Consider the following 18,386-nt stretch of genomic DNA (forward strand, 5'->3'; position numbering starts at 1 on the left):
CCATCCTGGGTCTCATCTCCAACAACGATGAGACCGCCTACAGAGAGGAGGTCAGCGTCTTGGCAACATGGTGCCAGGACAATAACCTCTCTCTCAACGTCAACGAAGCGACGGGGGGGGGGGTCACGCCCCCATTCACATCGATGGAGCTGAAGTGGAGAGAGTCTCCTGCTTCAAGTTCCTCGGTGTGGTCATAAATGATGACCTCACCTGGTCCAGGCAATCAGACGCAGCAGTGAAACCTGCCCAAAAGCGCCTATACTTCCTGAGGAGACTCAAGAAGTTTGACATGTCTGCCAAAACCCTCATCAATTTCTACAGGTGCACCATTGAGAGCGTCCTCACTGGATGCATTACTGCCTGGTACGGCAGCTGCTCCGCTGCTGACCCCAAAGCCCTCCAGAGGGTGGTGAAGACAGCGGAGCGCATCATTGGCTGCCACCTCCCCTCTGTGCAAGGCATCTACCACACATGATGCCTTAGGAAAGCACAGAAAATCATAAAAGACTACAGCCACCCAGGTTATGGTCTGTTCTCGCTGCTGCCGACAACAGATCATACGGCACGGACGACCAGACTCACAAACAGTTTTTTCCCCCAGGCCATCAGGCTTGTATATTTTTGATATTTTTTGATATTTTTGTCTGTCTTGCTTCTACGTAGTTGCTGTCTGCCATGTCATAAGATTTCTTTGCTCAGAATGACCTTGTGTTATACTGTGCACTTGACAAATAAAACACTTTGACTTTTGACTTTGACCCTGGAGGCACTGTGCCAAAACTTTGGCATAAATCTTTAAGTCCGCATTTAAAAGAGAAAGGGGTCTATAATTAGCACACTCTGTGGGATCTTTGCCTTTATTTAGAAGCAGAGATATTAAAGCACAATTGACGTCTCTCAAAAAAGAACCCATCTTAATCGAAAACTGTATCATGTCTGCCAGCAAAGGGCCGAGTACAGGCCAAAAAGCAATATAAAGCTTGGGTGGGATCTCATCTGTGCCTGGAGATTTACCCTGACGCATATCCTTCACCACCTTCTCAATTTCATGTATTGTTATGGCCGCATTAAGATTTTCAGAATCGCGATCAGAGAGACGCCAGCAAAGGGCCGAGTACAGGCCAAAAAGCAATATAAAGCTTGGGTGGGATCTCATCTGTGCCTGGAGATTTACCCTGACGCATATCCTTCACCACCTTCTCAATTTCATGTATTGTTATGGCCGCATTAAGATTTTCAGAATCGCGATCAGAGAGACGCTCCATATAAATGTTATTTAAAAAACTTTTACAAGACGGATTGTCAAAGTCAATCTCTGAACTGTACAGATCCTCATAAAAAGATGCAAAGGTCGAGTTGACACTCTTAGGGTCAGTTAAAACAGTACCGTCTAAATATGTCGGCAAAATGTTCACTGGTTCGGAGCCTCATGGCCAACAAGTGACTTTGTCTCGCAGAATTAAAATAGTACGTCTGCCTAGTTCTATGCATAAGAAATTCGGAGCGGCGCCTGAGAAAAGAATTAATTAATTAATATCTTTTTTGCCCAGCTCTTTTTGAAGAGGCACAGAATCACTGTAGTTATGTTGTAAAGCAGCATCTAAAACAGCATACTTACCTTCCAGTTCTTCCAATTTAGCTGCACGTTCTTTATTGCGGGTTGATGCATACAGAGTGCTATTACTTCTTATAAACCCCATCACTGCTTCCCATAGAATCCTCGGATCTGAAACTGAACCTTTGTTTAATTATAAAAAGACACAGAGATTGGTCTCAAATTGAGACTTGTAAGTTAAAGTGCCATCTGTGAGCTGTGGATGGAGGAGCCCTTATGGTGACCTCACAGTAAATAGGTTTATGATCAGACCAAGTGACTGGTATATAACAAATATTACGTATATTATGAAATAGGTCTTTAGATGCAAAAAGAAAATCAATCCTTGAAAACGATCTGTGTCTACCCGAAAAAAAGGAGTAATCTTTTATAGAGGGGTTCATCGAATGCCAAATGTCAATCATACTTGTATGGGACGCCCATTGGCGCAGCACATCAGAAGCAAGATGTTGATCTCTATTCTGTGCCCCACCTGTTCTATCCATGTCATTATCCCAAACTGCATTAAAATCGGCACCCACCACCATCCAAAAACCCCTAGTTTTTGTAGGAGCAGAGGAAGAAGCAATAGGATGATAGAACTTATTCACAAAGCGACCAGTATCTTTGCAGAGTAGATGTGATTCCTGAACCATGGCAAAGTCAACATTCTTCCTATGAAAAAATTCTAAAATAGAAGTCCTTTTATGTGGAATATTAAGGCCCCTGGCATTTACTGAAATGAAATTAAGATCAGTCATGTATTAGTTGGTGGAAAATTAAAGGTCATACTCCCCTCATCAGGATAGAGTGGCCTGGATCCCTAAAATAACAAACGCCAAAACAAAAAGAACCTAAACAATAAATTATTTTTTAAAAAAAACGAAGAACAGCGAAGAGAAAAAAAAGATACTCTTCGACATTCTTTATAAGTCCACAACTGGACAACTGACTTAAATATCCGGCCGCCCAAAAGAGGAAGCACCATCGCCAACTATTCTGACAGATACAACAACTGTTAGCTGATGACATCAAAAAACATTTTGACAATCAATACCATTTTACAATTAATAGGTTTACTTTAATCAAACTAAAATTAATTAAGATGTTTTTCATCTTGATGGCATATTAGCTATACATGCTCATGACTTTCTGCCATAAACACGCCTTAGAAATGCTTAGGCTTCTCTTTCCAATCCCTGTGCATGACATTGTACAGATCTTCAACTAGGACGCAAGAATATGATGTAGGATAAAATAAATAATAATAGAAAAATTCATTTATTTGTCTGTGTGGTAGGAAAAAAATATTTCACCTCAGATAAATAATTAATGTTTTTTTCTTTTTAATATAATGCACAGAATTAACATCAATATATGAGCTGAAGTACTTTTATTTTGCTGTCAAAATGAAAGGAGCCCAATCGGGAAAATGAGTTAAAATCATAGATATCAGCAGGGGATGACAGCCAGTGCTGAGGTTGAGAACCAAAAGCTAGCCCCTTGACTCTGTGGGTGTGTTCCAACGGGTCAAGAAATGCATGAAATCGACATCTAGAATCATGTGTAGTCAATGTGGGTGCATTCAAATTGCTTATTTTGTTGGTCCTTTGTCTCAAAGGTCCTTGACTGACCTGGAAAATGATTAACGTGCACCATCTTTGAGGACATTCCAGTTTAAAAAAATGTTAAACCTGTTAAATGCTCCTTTGAGGATCTAAGAGCAAGGAGCCTCCCGGAGAATTATTGAGCAAGGATACACAAGTGAATCCTTTGCGGAAGTATTTTTACAGAAGGCGTGAAATATAATGATAGACTTGTGGATCCACCTCTGGATTGACAAGGCTTCAAACTCATGCTTACATGAGCAAGGACGTTAAAATTGCCTTATACACGTTCCCTGGATTAATGCGTCCTTTTCTTTAATTCACTCCTTGCTTCCTTTCCTTGCTCCTAGCTCCCCCATCCGAGGACACAAGGAAAGGAAGCAAGGAATGAATGGAATGAGCAAATGGAATGAGCCGACATTGACAAAGCGTGATTCCAGATGTAAATTTCATGTATTTTTGACCCATTAGAAAAGGAGACAAAGAAAGGAGGAAAAAAAGCGGTTGGAATGTAAATGAGGTGGTATGTGCAGGAAAGGAGGATGCATTTTTTTAGCATTTCGATGCACCCAATTAGTGTTAGTAGGCAGAGTGATTAGAATGAGGCAGAATGAGTGTTGACCCAGCATGCATTGCGTTGCTTAATGCCATTATGAGAGTCCTTAAAGCATGGCAGAGCTAACCACATTTAAAATGTAATTTTACTGTGGTCATCGCAGTATTGTTTTATTTGTGAACAAGAGTTGTCTGAGCTCATACAAATTTTGTTGATTGAAGTGTAATCACACCAGTCTAAATTGCGGTAATCATTATTTGTAATGAAGTTCAAAGTCGCTCACTGCCTAAATTAATTATTTCTTTTTATTTCCTAAATTAATTCTTTGTAAATTCTGACCGCAGACAAAAAGCGTGTGCCACACAAATATTGCTTTTTGTGTTCCGTATCATTAGATTTTGTAAGTTTAAATGACTTATAGACAGTGCTTTGTATGTGTGAGTAACTTTTTTTGTAGTTTTTTGTGCTTTGAAAATGTGTTTTTCTTCAGATTGAGACATGGCTACCGGAAATCACAGGTTCCAGCCAATTAAAATGAGCTTTCTTTGAATTTATACTTCCAGTTGTGATTAATTGGTCAGATAACTTTTTAAATAGTTGCCTTTCCGTGATAAAAAAAAATATGTTTGGACCAGGATGACGCTCCAGTTTGGTCTTTTATTTTACATTTTTACACTCGTTTTTTAACCGGAAGTCGTTGCTTCTGTAGGTAGGTTCACAGTCGTCACACGTTCATCTACTCGGCTAGGCACACAAGTTGGCTTTTTGATAAGAGGGGTTTATATCTTGGTAATTATTATTACTTCTATTTTTTAGCAAGTACTTCTCACTTCTTTATTAAGAATATGTTGTTGCACGTGAATACTGTAGACTACAGACTATAGCCCGTAAGGTTCGCTAACGGAAGCGAAACTACGTGCTCATGTTCCTCGGAAACGTTTGCAATCGTTATAGAGTAGGCCTGCATTTATTTTCCTTTGTGTGATAACATTACGTTTGTTAACTTAATTACTCTGTTGATTAGTCATTTGTTAGCTCTGTTGGTAAATAGCTGGTTGTAGCTGTGCACGCAGCTTCCACATACGTTGATGTTTTTTTTTTTTTTTTACCTTAATATTCATGTATATGTTAGAACGATGCCTCTTGTAGCTTAACCTAATTAGTAGGTGGTATGAATAGCTATATTGGCTGACTAAATAAAACACAGCTAGCTAACCATGGTGTTAGTTATTAACATTTTAATTAGGTGGCTAAAACTTGGTAAATTGTCGCTATTGTAGGTAGTAAAATCGCTACTTTTTACAGGTTTCTGCATAAACTGTTTGCCATGTCGTCCGACGCTCTGAAGAAACGCAAGCCCAAAGTGATTCGCAATGAAGCGGGCACGCCAGAGAATAAACGTTGCAGGGGAGAAGGAGACCAGGTGAATGACATGGCGCTCTTGTAAAAATGTAAAATAAGTGAAGTTACAGTTATGCGGCGTTTCATTTAAATTTTGACAAGCCATTATTTAATGTCATATTTTGTACATATTCCACAAAAAACGTATTGTGCTACAAAATAATTTTTTTTAATTTAAACTTACAATTCAAAAGCCAATTGGGGTACCTTTGGCTGTATATGTGGCACCTTTAAGACCCTGTAATTCTTGAACTGTGCATTGTAGCTATGGAAAATATATTGAGTAATCTGGGTTCTAAGAACATTGTACTGGAACACAATTATTTTTGAATTCTTTCTTTGTTTCCAATGAAAGTATCTGTAGCTCAGAAACCATAAGTCCTAGAGAAACCATACTTTGCAGATGGGCTGCTATGGCCCCACACTACTCAAGAACGGTATAACACATATATAGGTCAGAAGGTGGGGCTATAACGCATATTAAGTCCAATTGATGCCGAACATGCACACATCCATTGGCACTACCCATATCTACCAGCTTACTGCCATTTTGTTTCATAGGCAAAACTGTTTATTCCCGAAAGCGTTTTAAAATGATTGATCCTATTTATGCCACCGTTTTCATACAGCTTCAGGAGATTTATACGCAGACGTGCTAAAAACTAACCCAATTGCCTGAACTGTTTGGCCATTATTAACAAAAGCCGCGTTTCCACCACAGGAACTTTCCCCAGGAACTAGGAACCTTTTCAGGAACTCATTGCGTTTCCACTGCAGGGACCAGTGTCTAAATTAAGTTCCGGGGACATTATTTTACCCCCCAAAAAGGCCCTGCTTGGGGGGTAGTACTTTCCAGAAGTACAGGAACTTTGGGGGTGGGGCTTGCAGCGCTGAACATTTCTGATTGGTCGAGTGCTCGCAGCATTTTATATCAACCGCCATTTTTAAAAATCAGTGTTTTTTGTTCATTGTGCTTTGACACCTCAACATGTAGCTTAGCCTGCACGTGTGACTTTACGGGTGGATTTTAATCACAATGCCTGTCTTCATCCGTGGTCACGCGAAAACAACAAACTAAAATAACAAAGTTAGTTTGCCAAATAGCTTTTAAATGGCGGACTAACCCTACAGCCTAACCAGGGCAAAACTCGTATTTTGTTTTTACTCACCCTGCTTATGAGCGGCGTGTTGGAAGCATAGAGCAGAGAGCACAGAACGACAGCCTGGCGTTTATAAGACGTCACACCGAGAGTCAACAAAAAGTTTCCAATACCAGCATGGACAAAACAATGAACAGGCAGACCCCGGAGCAGCTAGAGCTAACAGTATTTTTGGCTGGACCGCAACAGCGGGGCCAGCCCTACAAACGCGAATGTCTGTCACTAGCCGCGTTTCCACCGCAGGAACTTTACCCCGGAACTAGGAACCTTTTGAGGAACTCGGTGCGTTTCCACCGCAGGAACTAGGGTCTAAATTTAGTTCCGGGTGCTTTATTTTACCCCCAAAAAAGCCTGCTCGGGGGGTAGTACTTTCCAAAAGTACCGGAACCTTTGGGGTGGGGCGCAAGCGCTGAATTTCTGATTGGTCGACTACTTGCAGTGTTTTATTTCAACCGCCATGTTTAAAAATATGCAGCCGCAAACCGATTTATTTTCATAATAACTTCAAATCAAACTTGTATGTTATGCGGCGCAGTAGCCTAGTTTTGGTTATAGCCTGCCAACCTCTTGGAATTATAACGTGTGCTCTTCTGTTCGTTTCTTGCTTTAGTATTCGTTTTATAAAATGCTAAGCATTCGTGCTGGGACAGCATATTATGTACCAAAACATTCAAACGGATTATTTCGGTTGCTGAATATTTTCTTCCGGATTTTCTTTGTTAGCCCGTTGTAATTGACTCAAAACGTTTGATACAGTTATGTGAGGTATGCGGTAGTTCTGCGTAATTCACGTTGGTGATACAGTAAAAGCAAACTGGAAATCACCTTCCGCACTTTTTGTCTGGGTAAAATAACAGGTTAATTCTAGTAATCGTCCCTTTAGCTTTTTCAGACTGCCGTAATTCTACTCTGCCATTCTTCAATTCCACAAAAAGACCAGGAAGACTGGACTAATTTATGGTGCATGGTTCGCATCTGGAGGGCACACTTCGCTGCTCGGCTAGCAGTAACTTCGAAGGAAAGCAAACGGTTGCTGTACCACTGCTAATTAAAATTTTCACACAAGTCCGAGTTTTCGTTCTATTCTTGTCATTTTGCGATTAGTCTGTATGGAATTGACGATGAGAAAGTAATCAAACAGCAAATTGTTTACAACGTGTGCATGTTTTCTGCTGTTGTTGCCAGTTATATTGGAAATGTGAATGCATTCTGTCGCCTCGGATGTCAAGACATGAAAGTGAACGTTCGCATAAAAACATAATGAATGTGTTTGAGAGGATATATAAAACAGTTACAATCGGACTATTGGCCTGTTATATCCTATTTGTTGCATAACAACGGTCCAAGTTAAACTACCAACGACAGTTTTGCTTGACAACGGTAAAATATGCCCAAACGGCTGCAGAAGAATATTTCAATTCCAGGTGATTAAATCGATAAAAATCAATAAATACAAAAGTAACCATATATAGTCATTGTTGGTAACCCATTGTATATAAGTGGAATAAATCCACTGTCTCGGTTATTAGAAAATAATGTAGGCTACTTCGGTGGTAGTATGGGGTTACAGAAGAAATCATAGGACAAATGGACCGACGACAACGTCACTTTTTCATGCGTCAGTGGGCTAATTTGCCTAATCTTCGCGGGACTTTAGACCGCGGTGGAAATGCAGACAACAATGGGCTGAAGGAACCTTTTAGTTCCTTGAAAAGTAGTCCCTGGGACTAAAAGTTCCGGGTACTTTTGGTGGAAACGCGGCTAATATGGTGCTCCACTATTGTTATTTCGCATTTTTAGGTTAGCTCATTACTCAAAATGGAAAAAAGGATAAAATGGGTTTAAAATCTTAAAGATGCAGTCGGTAATTTGAAAACCCTTCTCGTGTCCACAAGGTAGAACTGTAATCCAAACCTAAAGTATGACACCACCTTGCTAGTTGCTTTCAAAGGAAACTCGAGTGGTTGCCAGGTTCACAACTTTTGTGTTTGTGCATGGTGTTGGCACAGTGCTGTGTGACAGAAAGATGGCTGTTGTAACATCCAAATTGTTAAGAGTAGAGAGAGTTTAGTTTTGCTTCATAAAAGTAATCAATATGGAAACTTTGTAACACCTCAACTGTCAACCAAACCGCTAGGCTAGCTACGTTACCTAGACACCGGTACAGATGTTACGGAATGGGTTGGAAAATGCAATATCCACTGCTACGCTAGCTAGCTGGCTTATCAGCATTCTGATGTTTCAAGAACTGATTTAGAATATCTAACATAGCGCTCTTGAAATAGCCATTGTGTTGTGCAGAATGCAGATAAAAAGCTTGCTAGCATAGTAAATGATGTTGAAATTTCCAACCCATTCTGTAATACTGTCTTTACCGGTTTGTAGGTAGCAATAGCTAGCCTAGCTGTTTGGTTGTGCAGTTGCATTGCTATTACACAAAGTTTCTGTATAAATATTATATTTGATGTTCGTTCTTGGGGTGAAAAACTGGATAGCGTGCAAATGTCCAAGTCTTTACACATGTATCTGTAAAGTGATAATTTTGCAAAGTACAGCAAATATTCAGAATATATTAGCCTTTCATGGTACTATATGACTAAAGTTATGTGCCGAGAAGAAGGGTAGGGAACTCTGTGTCAGTTTTCACCCCTTTCAACTCCCTCAGCCATTTTTTTAAACTATAACTTAACTGGCAACCGGCTGCACATTTTATTTGTGAGAAGAAGATGGGCGTGTTATTGGCTCAGGAGTGTTGTTCAAGGAGGGAACTCCAGTATCTGATTTAACAGACAAACATAACATAGCTTACAGATTGTAAAAAAATAATTGAAATGAAAAATTCATAGACAATATAATTTATTTTAGGGACAACAATACTTTTACTCTGTATATTTCTGCAAGGTCTTTCAATGTCTTATTTTAAACAAAAAATTGTCTTCATTGTCTTCATGAAAAAGGTTCCTTTAGCACCTTTAATACTTTTTTCTAGAGAGCTAAAGTTTTCAGAACAGTGAAACAAATCTTTTGTACACTGGTATCTACCACTGATTCTGAAGTCGACCTACTCTGTTTATAGCTGAAACTGACAGTGATCTCACCGTGTCGTCCTTTTAAATTGTTGGTCACAGATAAAAACCAACATGATTTTTGAAATCCTCATATGCTCATTAGAAAATACAATAACTATAATGATACAAATGAAAACCCCAAAATGTCCAGCTAATGTTATGAAGATAAAATGACAATGTGAAACTTTCAATATACTTTGATCAATCTTCACCACACTAAAGACTTGTATCGGGACTCTCAAGATTAGGCTGTCAACATACCTTAGACTGTTGTGACATTCTACTCACTGCAACCCCATTCACCACCCAGCACACTAAACTACACACTTGCCTGGTGGGTAAGCTTGTCAGTTTAAGTTCTGAAGTTGCAATGTGTGTAATCATGCAGGGTCCCATAGATTCTCTGCCTATATTAGGGTGTCAGTTTATTTTAAATTTCCCCAATCACATTTTCTTTGATGCTTGTGACGGGTAGGCCATGCCACATTCTTCGAAACAGTATAATATTGTGTCATTCACTGTTTCCTTCTCCAAGGCCATAATGTAAGTACTACATATCTGACACATGCTTTTCTAGATATGAGAAGAATTATAATGGATGGAGAAACCTAAATTTCACTTAAGCTATCAGTCTAGCTTAGCCTTTGTGATCCTTCTCAGATCTAAGAAGGCATGTCCTTGTGATACCAAATTTTGAGAAACAAATGGCATTTAACAACAGGAAGCGTATAAAATTTCCAAAGAAGACATGGAGGGGCTCACTAGAAAGCTGTAAATGAGCCCTGGTTGCATGCCTGCTATCCCTTGAGGAAAAATGAAGCAATGATAACTCTTTTTTTTTCAGATTATGATGCAATTTCTTAATAAGAATTTTTAATTTCAAAACAAATTTGCTTGTTTGCATTGTCATACACCCTCACCCCCCCACCCCTAGGCATGTGTGTGCATTCTGTCTCAAACACACACACACACAAATAAAACTGGTTGTTGCTCTGTACCAGAGATCCCAATGGTTTTAACATAAAATGTTTTACTGTGTTTAATCATTAATCTACATATAAACAAAATCAAATTCAATTTCTATGGGAGTTTGTCAAAAATTATTTGAGCCTTTTGCGATTAGTTTCTTATGCAGGTATGACTTGTTCTGGCTCAGAAACGTGTGTTATGTATCATACAGGCACGCAGGGCTGGAAACACTGTCATCTGTGTCATCGCATGGTGTGCTTCTCTCTCTTATGCGTATGCATTTAAGAGAGGATAGCACAGATAACTGGTGGAGATATAAGTGTGGCTGATTAGGTATTCTGTTGAATTTGTTAACATTCACACAATTTGGGAGGGTCTATTTATGCGTGAAATTTCTTCAACCCTAAAGAAGTATAGGACAGGTATAGGCCTGGAAGACACATTGAGAGAATCTTTGCGGCAACACTATGTTAACATGCTGAGCAAGTAATGATCAAACGGTACAGATTAAGCAGTCACCAGGGTTTACGCCAGTGTATTGCAAGCCCGGCGGCCTGCCGGGCCTAAGTTGACCCCCCGCCGTGCCTAAGCATCGGGGAATTTAATTTATTTTTTGTTTTAAATGTATTTTTAAGATGTTTGTAAACTACAGTTACAGTGGGGTGGCTCGGTTGAAAAGATCACCAGCGACATCAGTTGGTTAAAATGTGAACGCAATAGGAAAACAGCAGGTCTGAGATCAGTGTTCTTTACCCTCATTGTGCGTAGAGTGACATTCAACCTTTTTACAGTCTCTGCATTGAACACTTGATGCTTCCAGCTATCACAAGCTAACGTTACCTAGGAAACCACCGTTTCTTATTTAGTAGGCTAACTAACCTCGTTACAAACTGTGTTATCACTTCATCTCGTCGGTAAGTACATTCTTTTTATATTAACTTAAGGAGTGTGTAGGTAACATTAAAATAGTAGCATGAATGTAACGTTCCATATATTGTAACATTACATGACTTATTAATCGCCAACGAAATAACAACTTCACTTGTTTATTAATAACGTTAGCTTGATGACTTTGATGTGCATGACATTGTCATAAATTTTCCCGACCATGAAAACTGCCTGACAGATGTGGCTACAGAGTAAATCCATCGTTGTTTCCGTCCCAGCACTTTCGACACAATATTGGAAAAATCCTAAAATTTCTTCTTACGGTGAAGAGTGCCAGATCGGCAACCGTAGAAATGTGTTAAAACAGCTGCAAAATTATGCTATATCTAGAAATACCATCTGTGGGGAAAAAACGCTACGGTTGAGGGTCAGGCACTCTTCACGGTAAGAAGAAATTTCTGGATTTTTTTGATATTGCTTGTGTCTAAAGTGCTGCGACGGAAACAACGATAGATTTACTGAGGAGCCACATCTGTCCAAAATGTAAAGAAGTCAGGCAGTTTTCATGGTCGGGGAAAAATTTTATGACAACGTGGTCATGTAGCTAACTTAGCTAGCTAGCCAAACAGTCAGTAACACAGATTGTTCCTTGGTGCCATTTAGGGATAATGTCAAGGAGGAAAGGTAGCCTACTGTAAAAGCAGACGGTCTTTAGACAGTTTTTTAAATGTTTAAATGTGCCCAGCATTCCAAGACTTGTTGTGAGATTCAGTAGCCAATCAGGACTTGAATACAAGTTTTTTGTAGAGTGCAAAAACCTTGATATTATTTATTTTAATTTCATTTCTTTTGTTGTTGTTGAAATGTGCCCAGCATTCCAAGGCTGTAAGAATCAGTAGCCAATCAGGACTCTCCAAGTTTTTTGTAGAGTGCAAAAATTTTGATATTATTTATTTAAATTAAATTTAATTTCTTTTGTTGTTGTTGAAAACACAGCATTCCAAGACTGTACATTGTTGTCAGATTCTTTGTAAGACGCTATGCTGTAAATAGTTATAGTTATAGTAAATAGATTTTTTTAAATGTGTGTTGAATAAATGACTTATTTATAACAACATTCACATTACGTAGTCATATTTTCATATCTCCAGTCAGCTTTTAGCACTGACTTAATGTAGGGCCCTATGGAATCTGTGTTATAGCTTTTTTAAATTCTCAGTTCCGCGATTCCATCCGTGATTCTGTTACCACAGAAACTATAGGGCCCTACCTTAATGCTGCCATCAGTCTGTCGCTGGCCCGCGCCGGCCCCCCTTAAAAAAAGACACTTGTCCGCCAACCCGCGCCGGGCCGCCGGGCCCTGTGAAAAGATACTTGCCACCGGGCCTAACAACTTTTCTGGGAGAAACCCTGAGTCACAATAATTAAGGCTGGGTGTTTGTCATGGAAAATATTTCCTAAAGTTCTGGAACAGTCACGGCCAAATTGTTAAAAATCATTGTAAACTGAGGAAGAAATCTTAAAAAAAAAAAAAATAATAATAATGTTTAAAAAAATCATTGATTAAATTAACCAATAGATCTCATGCGCAGCAGTGGAAATTCATTTCAATAACATGTAGTGACATTAAAAAGTGCTTGAAGTTTAAAATGAATAAAATCAGTGGGCAGTTGCCACTAGTAAAAATATTCCACCAAAAGTACCCAGAACTTTTAGTCCCTACTTTTCAAGGAACTAAAAGGTTCATTCAACCCATTGTTGTCTGCGTTTCCACCGCGGTCTAAAGTCCCGCGAAGATTAGGCAAATTAGCCCACTGACGTATGAAAAAGCAACGTTGTCGTCGGTCCATCCTATGATTTCTTCTGTAACACCATACTACCATCAAAGTAGCCTACGTTATTTTCTAATAACCGGGACAGCCCGGAGGGGTTTATTCCACTTATATACAACGGGTTACCAACAATGACTATATATGGTTACTTTCGTATTTATTGATTTTTATCGATTTAATCACCTGAAATTGAAATATTCTTCTGCAGCCGTTTGGGCATGTTTTACCGTTGTCAAGCAAAACTGTCGTTGGTAGTTGAACTTAGACCGTTGTTATGCAACAAATAGGATATAACAGGCCAATAGTCCGATTGTAACTGTTTTATATATCCTCTCAAACACATTCATTATGTTTTTATGCGAACATTCACTTTCATGTCTTGACATCCGAGGCGACAGAATGCATTCACATTCCACAAATAACTGGCAACAACAGCAGAAAACATGTACACGTCGTAAACAATTTGCTGTTGAATTGATTATTTTCTCATCGTAAATTCCATATAGGTTAATCGCAAAATGACAAGAATAGAACGAGAACTCGGACTCGCGTGAAAATTTTAATTAGCAGTGGTACAGCCACCGTTTGCTTTCCTTCAAAGTTACTGCTAGCTGAGCAGCGAAGTGTGCCCTCCAGATGCGAACCATGCACCATAATTTAGTCCATAGTCTTCCTGGTCTTTTTGTGGAAATGAAGAATGGCAGAGTAAAATTACGGCAGTCTGAAAAAGCAAAATGGACGATTACTAGAATTAACCTGTTATTTTATCCTGACAAAAAGTGCGGGAGGTGATTTCCAGTTTGCTTTTACTTTATCACCAATGTAAATTACGCAGAACTACCGCATACCTCACATAACTGTATCAAACGTTTTGAGTCAATTACAACGGACTAACAAAGAAAATCCGGAAGAAAATATTCAGCAAGCGAATTAAACCGTTTGAATGTTTTGGTACGTAATATGCTGTCCCAGCACGAATGCTTAGCATTTTATAAAACGAATACTAAAGCAAGAAACGAACAGAAGAGCACACGTTATAATTCCAAGACGTTGGCAGGCTATAACCAAAACTAGGCTACTGCGCCGCATAACATACAAGTTTGATTTCAAATTATTATGAAAATAAATCTGTTTGCGGCTGCAGATTTATAAAAATGGCGGTTGAAATAAAACACTGCAAGTAGTCGACCAATCAGAAATTTTCAGGGCTTGCGCCCCACCCCAAAGGTTCCGGTACTTTTGGAAAGTACTACCCCCCGAGCAGGGACTTTTTTGGGGGCAAAATAAAGTCCCCGGAACTTAATTTAGACCCTAGTTCCTGCGGTGGAAACGCGGCTTAAGTAAATGCTTTGATAGGCTGGTGCAAATCTGAAATTTCCTCTATTGGATGTTTCTTTGCAGAAAACAAGAAATTGTTTTGTTTAACTTCAAACCAGATGTCCCTTATGTATTTGGCCCCAGTCTGTGAAATATTTTGGCTATATTGACACTCATGTTTATGTTTAATGAAACATTGTGCCTAAACTGGGCATTGCTCCATTGTTTATAGTTTGTGCCTTGAAAAACTGTGATATTTAAACACCTTTAAAACCTCATCACTATCGTCTTTACGTGCTGCAAGTCCTATGTCTGCAAAGATGAAGTATTAGGAGCAGGGCTGTTAATAAGAGAGGCTGATAAATTGGAAGCTTGCTGCATTTTTCAGGATGCCAGGGTTTACAACGAGGACATGGAATTGGAGGGAAGGGACCCTGCCCAGGATTATGGTCAGTACAAGGAGACCTGTGAAACACTGGCCAAACTTATGGCTGAAATCCAGGAACTGAAGACCAGTGGTTCCAGAGACAGCGTGAGCAACCTTCCCATAGAACAAGTACCTGCATGGTTAAAATAAGTGCTCATGATTGGAGTGCACTATAATTGCATGAAACACTCTGTAGGTTGAATTCTGCGAAACTGTCCATTACAATAAAATGTATTATGAAGTTACTCGATTATGTAACAGTTCTTACTGTGTTGTTTCCTTATTACTATTACTACTGTGTTATTGGGGTGCCCAGTACCTGACTCAAATATTTTGTTAATTGTTATTAATGGAAGGAGGCAGATTTTGGCGTGTATAATCTTTTCAAATCTTCTGCAGTTGATTGAAATAGAAGAGCGACGCATGCAAAGCTGCATCCATTTTATGACCCTTAAGAAGCTGAACCGCCTGGCACACATGAGACTAAAGAAGGGCCGTGATCAGACTCATGAGGTCAGTATCACCCAATTTGCAGCTGTTTGTAATTACTCTCCAGGAGTCAGTTACAGGAGAATTCTCAGTCTTGTTGTTTTTGGTTTTGTCAGTGTGAAATTATCTATAGTTATTAACATTTTGAAAAAAAAAAAATAGATTTTTAAAATCGTAGCTCTGAACAGGGCAATGTACGTACTAGGAGTGTGCAGAGGCGTCATTATCTGTATCTGTATCTGTTCAACCAACAAAATTATCTGTATCTGTATTCGGATAGAAGACAGGAAGTGGGCGTGGTTTATACCGGAAGTCAAATTAACCCCCCCCCCCCCCCGCCTTTAACTGCGGGGACATTGAACAATCAGGAACTGGAAAAAATATATTAATGGAAAGAATCTGTTTGGCATTGGAAATAGAAGCTATTTACAGTAAAGATATATTAAAAAATGTCCTTCAGTTGAATAATCTTAAATTCCAATGATGCTGCGTTCGCGTTTCTTGATGTGTTAACAGTTCGCTATGGAAACGTGAATGACCACTTTACAACAGTAATTACATAACAGTAATACATTAACCTTTTTGCCTGTTTAATTTTTCCCCTACTGAACTAAGTCTGAATAGACGGCAAACCATCTGGTGTCCTCATATTTTCCCTTGGTGGCAACTGTTAGCCTACCATGAAAATCTGGATTGGATTTCGTGTTCATTTGATAGCCAAGACCTATGGCTGATACATACAGCACGTTACATCTTAAATGGATGAACATTGACTGAAATACAAGGTAAAACGTTTCGTAAAATAGTTCGACTAGATTTTTTTAAATGGAGGAAATTAACAAATACAGCTGAAACTACAGGTTCTAAGCTTCATTTTGATGTATAGGTTGCGGGGGTTTGAAAGAAGTCCAGCTGCCACATCAGGCTTTTGTCTCGCTAGCTCCCGCACCTGACGTCTCCTCCTACTCGATGCGAGAGTTTCCCTGAGTGATAGCCGAGAATGGTCAGCTCTCAACCCACTGCCTGTTGTGCGCTGCCTCGGTGGGGGCGACTACAGAATATAGCGATCACTTTTCAATAATGTGTAGTAAATGAAACGACTAGTTAGTTAAATCAAAGTCCTATGTTGCAAACAGAATGGGCATTTTTATCTTGTGGCCATCCATGATATGAATCGATTTGAAGAAACATAACATTATATGGCTAACGCACAGAACTTATTTATTAAACGTTTTGCAGCGCAGTGGCTCAAAGTTTGTTGGCGTGTGTGCCGGAGTTCCAGATACAGCTAGAAGCCGTGCGTAACGCCCTCCCTCCCTCTACATTACATTACAGGCATTTAGCAGACGCTCTTATCCAGAGCGACTTACACAACTTTTTAACATACCATTTTACATTGTATCCATTTATACAGCTGGATATATACTGAAGCAATTTCGGTTAAGTACCTTGCTCAAGGGTACAACGGCAGTGTCCTACCCGGGAATCGAACCTGCGATTCTTTCGGTTACAAGTCTAGTTCCTTACCCACTGTGCTACACTCCCTCCCTGTAACGTTAGATAGAGGCTATGATAACTCGACATGGAGCTAATTTATTAATTTTTTTCCGAATTTGAATAATAACGAGCAACTTCGGATAGAAGAAATCTGTTTCCATCGCATTATTCGTGCTTTCCCGAATATAGTATTCGGATTCTGATACATCCCTAGTACGTACTGTGTCATCTGCAGTCAGCAGCTATAAGAATACATCTGAACCCCCGTGGTGTGTAGGGCTGTCAAAAAATATTCGAAGTTCCAAAACTTAAAATCTTTTTTTTTTTAAAGTTCGAACCTAAATTTGAGCATTAGAATATTAGTTTTGGATCCCGCGTATTGTAATTAACATGTAGGCTTTAATTTCATGCGGTGAATCATGTTCATGCACGCAAAGCTCATTTCCTGTGCTAACGTTACTTCCTCTGTCAACAAAAAACGTTCTGCCCTGGACCCAGGGCAAGTGGATCGTCTGGTTTTCCTTGCCAATAACCTCCAGTGATACTTTCAGCTCTATTGACACCTAACAGCTAGCCTCGTGAGCCAGTCTCTTTTTTTCACTTCGTTCAACTGTTTTTTCACTGTTCAGCTAACAATTTAGGCTAAATAATGTTCCTATGACAGGCTATTTCCTTTCTTTTCTGAAGATTTTGATAAAATTTATTGATGATTAAAGAAGTTAAACAAGCTAAACAGAGTAAGTAATTTATGTTGTTTTAGGCTACAGGTATTAGCCGTTTGAATAGTTTTTGTGTTAAGAAATAAACAGGGATATCCTATAAACAATCATTTCCCAATGATTAATAAATGCCGATGTGTGGCAAATTACATCCACGTGAAGGTGCTTTATTCATTTGCGCATTAGGCTATAGAAACTGCAGGGGCTCATTTATAAAATGAACTTGCATGCATACGTCAAGTGAACACCTGACGTAGAGCGACGACCGTTTCCACGGTCAAATCGAGTCATGTTTAAATTTTTTAAATCACTACTTTGACGTGATTTTCTACGCACGCGCCACACAGTTGATCTAAAATACGTTTTGTAAATGAGGCCCCAGATGTAGTAACCTAGTATGAAAGTTCACCGATGTCCTCTATTCTACTGCCCGATCGTGGAAAATAACGCATAGGCCAGTTTAGAGGGAGCGTCACATGCATATTGTGCCCGACAATAACCGGCTTATTTTTGTGAATTATAGGCAAATGATATTCGAATATATTCAAACTCTAACTAATTACAAAAGCTAATATTCGAACTCAATTTCATGGCACTTTTGACAGCCTTAATGGTATGTGCTGGTCCTGCGGAATGGTTGTTTTAATGGTTTTGTCCTGCTCCATGGTTTCATTGACATTGTATTCATATTTTTTTTATTTTAACTCCTTGCTAGTTGCATGGCACACTTCTGTCTCTACCCTCCATTCTAGGCCAAACAGCGAGTTGATGCCCTCCATCTCCAGCTGCAGAACCTGTTGTATGAAGTAATGCACCTACAAAAGGAAATTAGCAAGTGTTTGGAGTTCAAGTGAGTCTGGGG

The 18,386-nt window shown here is 39.3% G+C and overlaps 1 protein-coding gene across 3 annotated transcripts in view; it reads left to right on the top strand.

Annotated features, from left to right (window-relative positions):
• Window positions 1-4,329: 4,329 nt before the first annotated feature.
• thoc5 (THO complex 5) overlaps window positions 4,330-18,386 on the top strand; it is a 37,331-nt gene continuing 23,274 nt past the window's right edge. Inside the window, exons 1-5 of one of the 3 annotated variants that reach the window (XM_064297681.1) lie at window positions 4,330-4,466; window positions 5,063-5,180; window positions 14,781-14,924; window positions 15,219-15,332; window positions 18,277-18,374. In XM_064297681.1, coding sequence (XP_064153751.1) covers window positions 5,085-5,180; window positions 14,781-14,924; window positions 15,219-15,332; window positions 18,277-18,374 — 452 coding nt within the window. In that variant the 5' untranslated portion in view covers window positions 4,330-4,466; window positions 5,063-5,084. Of the gene's footprint in view, window positions 4,547-4,566; window positions 4,713-5,062; window positions 5,181-14,780; window positions 14,925-15,218; window positions 15,333-18,276; window positions 18,375-18,386 lie in introns of those variants that run through there. The other 2 variants (XM_064297679.1, XM_064297680.1) reach the window with 2 other exon arrangements.

Source organism: Anguilla rostrata, chromosome 10 (assembly GCF_018555375.3).
Source record: "Anguilla rostrata isolate EN2019 chromosome 10, ASM1855537v3, whole genome shotgun sequence".
NCBI classification, from domain to species: Eukaryota; Metazoa; Chordata; class Actinopteri; order Anguilliformes; family Anguillidae; genus Anguilla; species Anguilla rostrata.